At 43.3% G+C, this 3,499-nt stretch overlaps 1 protein-coding gene across 1 annotated transcript; it reads right to left on the minus strand.

Annotated features, from left to right (window-relative positions):
* Nucleotides 1-1,756: 1,756 nt before the first annotated feature.
* LOC123039957 (uncharacterized) lies at nt 1,757-3,238 on the minus strand. Its single transcript, XM_044462932.1, has one exon. It carries the CDS (start codon nt 3,236-3,238, stop codon nt 1,757-1,759), a length of 1,482 nt encoding a protein of 493 aa, XP_044318867.1.
* Nucleotides 3,239-3,499: the final 261 nt, after the last annotated feature.

A 3,499-nucleotide genomic window follows, 5' to 3' on the forward strand; every position in this document is an offset into this window, starting at 1 on the left:
GAGTTGTTATATGACAATGATGTATTACGATGATAAGTTGTTAATGATATTATGATGATGATGATTATGATGAGTTATTATATCATTGGGTGAAAGAACCACGGATTAGTTTCAAGTGGATGGATCCAAAGTGACAAAGTCATGCTAATCCATGACTTGCTCACTTTGGATCCATCCACTTGAAACTAATCAACGGTTCTTTCACCAAATGATGTAATAACCCACTATGATGTAAAAACAATATCTAAATTGCTAATGTATGAAAACTTGTATAATGGTGTATGAATATGACATAAAACAAAAAGGAAATAGAATACTTAATAATAGTAGTAGCACGGGTAGAGAGGCGCGCTGCTACTAACTACCAGTAGCGCGTTCTCCCAAAAGCGCTACTGCTAAGTTGATATATCAGTAGAGCGGTCAGACACGCGCTACTGCTACCCTTTAGTTGTAGCGCCGTATCAGTAGCGTAGTACCCTGCGCTACTGCTATACCTAAAACCGGCACTACTACTAGGCTTTTCCCTAGTAGCGTGTGCTCCAGCAGCTGCAAATGGTAGAACTTGGCATTCATGCGACACGCCGGAGATATCTGGATTTTTGGCAAGAACCGCCGGAAGACCCAGTCACCGAAGGTAAAAGATCGATTAGAGTGCTTGCAGTCCAAGAAATCATTCATCCGCTGTTGAGCTCGGTGCAGATGTTGTCGGAGCAGCATGGTCTCTAGGCAATGATCCTAAACTCGTACTTGTAAATCTAGTACCACTGCCACTGATTCCGTGGAGATGCCTAAGTGGTGCGGCCGGTGACCATATAGCACGAGAAACGGTGTCGTCTTGATAGCCAAGTAGTATGATGTATTGTAGCAGAACTCAACTAGATGAATCCATTAACTTCACTTGCTCGGGTACGAACTGATGAAACATCTAATGTAGGTCTCCAAAATTGATTGACGTGTGGCCTGGTCGAAGCCCTAGCTGGTGGTCCCTGATTGGCCCAACAGGCCGCCATAGAAGACGTGGAACATGTCGTCTTTGCCTGCATACGCGACCACGAAGTCGCAGCTAACATTGAGGGAGTGGATCATGTTTCCGTTGGGATAATGTGAGGCAATGGCATGGAAGAACTTCATGTTTTCGTTTCCCTCGCGGATGGACTTCAGTTTTCCTCTTTGTTTTCACCTCACCATGGCTTGCTTGAAGGAGAGAGCCAACGTCTCCCAAGCCTTGCGGCGCAAGGCAATTTCATCACCTGAAAGAGGATGGGGTTCGTTGGTAATTTGAAATTGAAATGGTTTCGGTGTCTAAAATCTAGCTAAATTTACTGATTTTGTGGAAGGTGCTCGCCTATGTCGAATTTGGGCGCCTAGTCGGTTTCTTAATCTAATTACATCATCTAATTGCAACTATAATCTGATCCGATCTAATTTCTTTGTAGAATCCACATCCACACGACAACACAACACATCAATTACATTTCTTCATCGGTATCAACTTTAGTAAAATTGGATGATGATGATGATGATGATGATGCATGTACCTCATTCTTGTAAAGCAACATTACTGAGACAACTAGAAACAAAGACTAGAAGTTCATGAGCTGGATAGTTTGATCAAGTAAAACATACAAGTTTACTATACGTTACATGAGACCTGTAATACATTTAGTTCAATTGTAATCCATATACATGAACACATCTGTTTACATGTATAAATAATTTACAACATGAACTAGATTACACAAGTATTGAAATAAAATTAGATGGGCACTCCTCGTCGTTTCCTCCCGGGATGTAAAGCACTACCTTCACTTGTGTCCTCAGCATGACTTGTAACAAAGCGGGCAAATGTGTTGCGAGGGGGTATCCTTGATTCCCATGAAATTAGAATGAAATCTTTTTTGGGCCTAATGCTAGGATCAGCTAGAAGTTCCCCCAATGTCACACTTGGTGATTCCTCCTTGATTGAAGCATTAATTGTATAACGTCTCATGCTAAGTGGGTGCAAAGCAAAGTCCGTTATGTCCACTGGGTGGCCTTGTTCTAGAAGCGTGCTTGGGTGCACGCCATATATGGAGATGTTTCTTTTAACATATCTTATTCCCCTGTCCAATATGCAACGCCAGAACAGAACATCGAGGTTCCTTCTCAAGACATCTGCGTACATATTTGTTGCGACAAGTGCGCCTTGCATAGTGTGCAACTCCTTGGCAAACCCATCTGCTATTTTTACTAGTTGTGGATATTCTGTGGGATCTATGTTCCTGAATGCCAGTGTCTTGAAAAGATATCTCAACTCATCATAAGACAAAACACTTAGAAAAATAGGTTGCACTGATCCAAACCGGGCTAATCTTGTAAGTTTACTTATGATGATGATTCTGCTTCCTCTGCTGACTCTTATGAGAAAGGAGTGAAACCTTTTCCATTCATCGTCATCCACATCAGAAGCAAACTCAATAACTACCAACATCATCCCAAACATGCTCCTTCCGTGGTCAAGTATCGTCATGAGGTTGTTTCCATTCAAGTGCAAAATAGAGGAGAAGCGTGAGCGAACCCTCTCGTTGCCACACACATGAGCAACCAATGTTTTCTTCCCAACTCCAACACCACCTATGACTGGAAGAACTGCTAGTGCATGATCACCAGGAGGGTTGTTGTGCTCCAACAAGAAGGTCAAGAGCTTTTGCTTTTCGGCGTGTCGGCCGAACATGAAGTTGGTGGTGTAAAGATAAACATCGTATAGCCTACGAGACATGCGCTCACATCCAGTCAGAAGCACAACAAATTCTGCCATGTGAGCAACAACAATTTCTAAGCTTTCCAAGGCACCATCTGACTCGAGGCGCATGGCCTTGTCATCATTTTCTCTATATGTTCGAGAACGCTTGAAAGGAATAGCTAAATACAAGCTGCTACTAGATGAGTCGTTGACGCTAACCTTGTCAAAGCCTACACTGTCTTGAAAGGATTTGTACCTCAAGGTGTCCAGCACGCGGTATCCTTTGTACATGGCCTCTGAGAGCATCTTGAGTTGCAATAACATCCCAGAGTTGGTTATGTACCGCCCATCCGCCTCCTCCATGACGATGCTGACTCTCATCAGGAGGTGCTGCAATCTCTCCCTCACCTTCTCCTCGGATTCGGCATGGTTCAAGGAGGATTGGTACTTGTTCTTCAGGAAGGAGATGAAACGGCTCACTAGTTCAGCAGTGACTACAGATATGGCAGCTTCCATAGCAAGCAGGAAGACGATCAATGAGGAAAGCAGCTGGTTGATGGCTATGGAGTCTGGACAAGTTAACAAGCCTCTGCCAAGTCTTGGAGAGTTTCGTCACACAATAGAGAAGTCTCCAAACAATTGGCTGTGACGAGTTCGAGGGTGGGTGATACACGGCTGCTAACATGTGTCCTTATAAACTACATGTCGTTGTATTGTATAATGGTCTAGTACCCCATGGAGTACAAAAGTTGCTCTACTAGTAAAAACATATGAGAA

The sequence above is a fragment of the Triticum aestivum genome, chromosome 2B, assembly GCF_018294505.1.
Source record: "Triticum aestivum cultivar Chinese Spring chromosome 2B, IWGSC CS RefSeq v2.1, whole genome shotgun sequence".
NCBI lineage: Eukaryota > Viridiplantae > Streptophyta > Magnoliopsida > Poales > Poaceae > Triticum > Triticum aestivum.

What these genes read in the sequence shown, in the direction of transcription:
- LOC123039957 (XM_044462932.1), bottom strand. Translation starts at nt 3,238, where the DNA reads ATGGAAGCTGCCATATCTGTAGTCACTGCTGAACTAGTGAGCCGTTTC.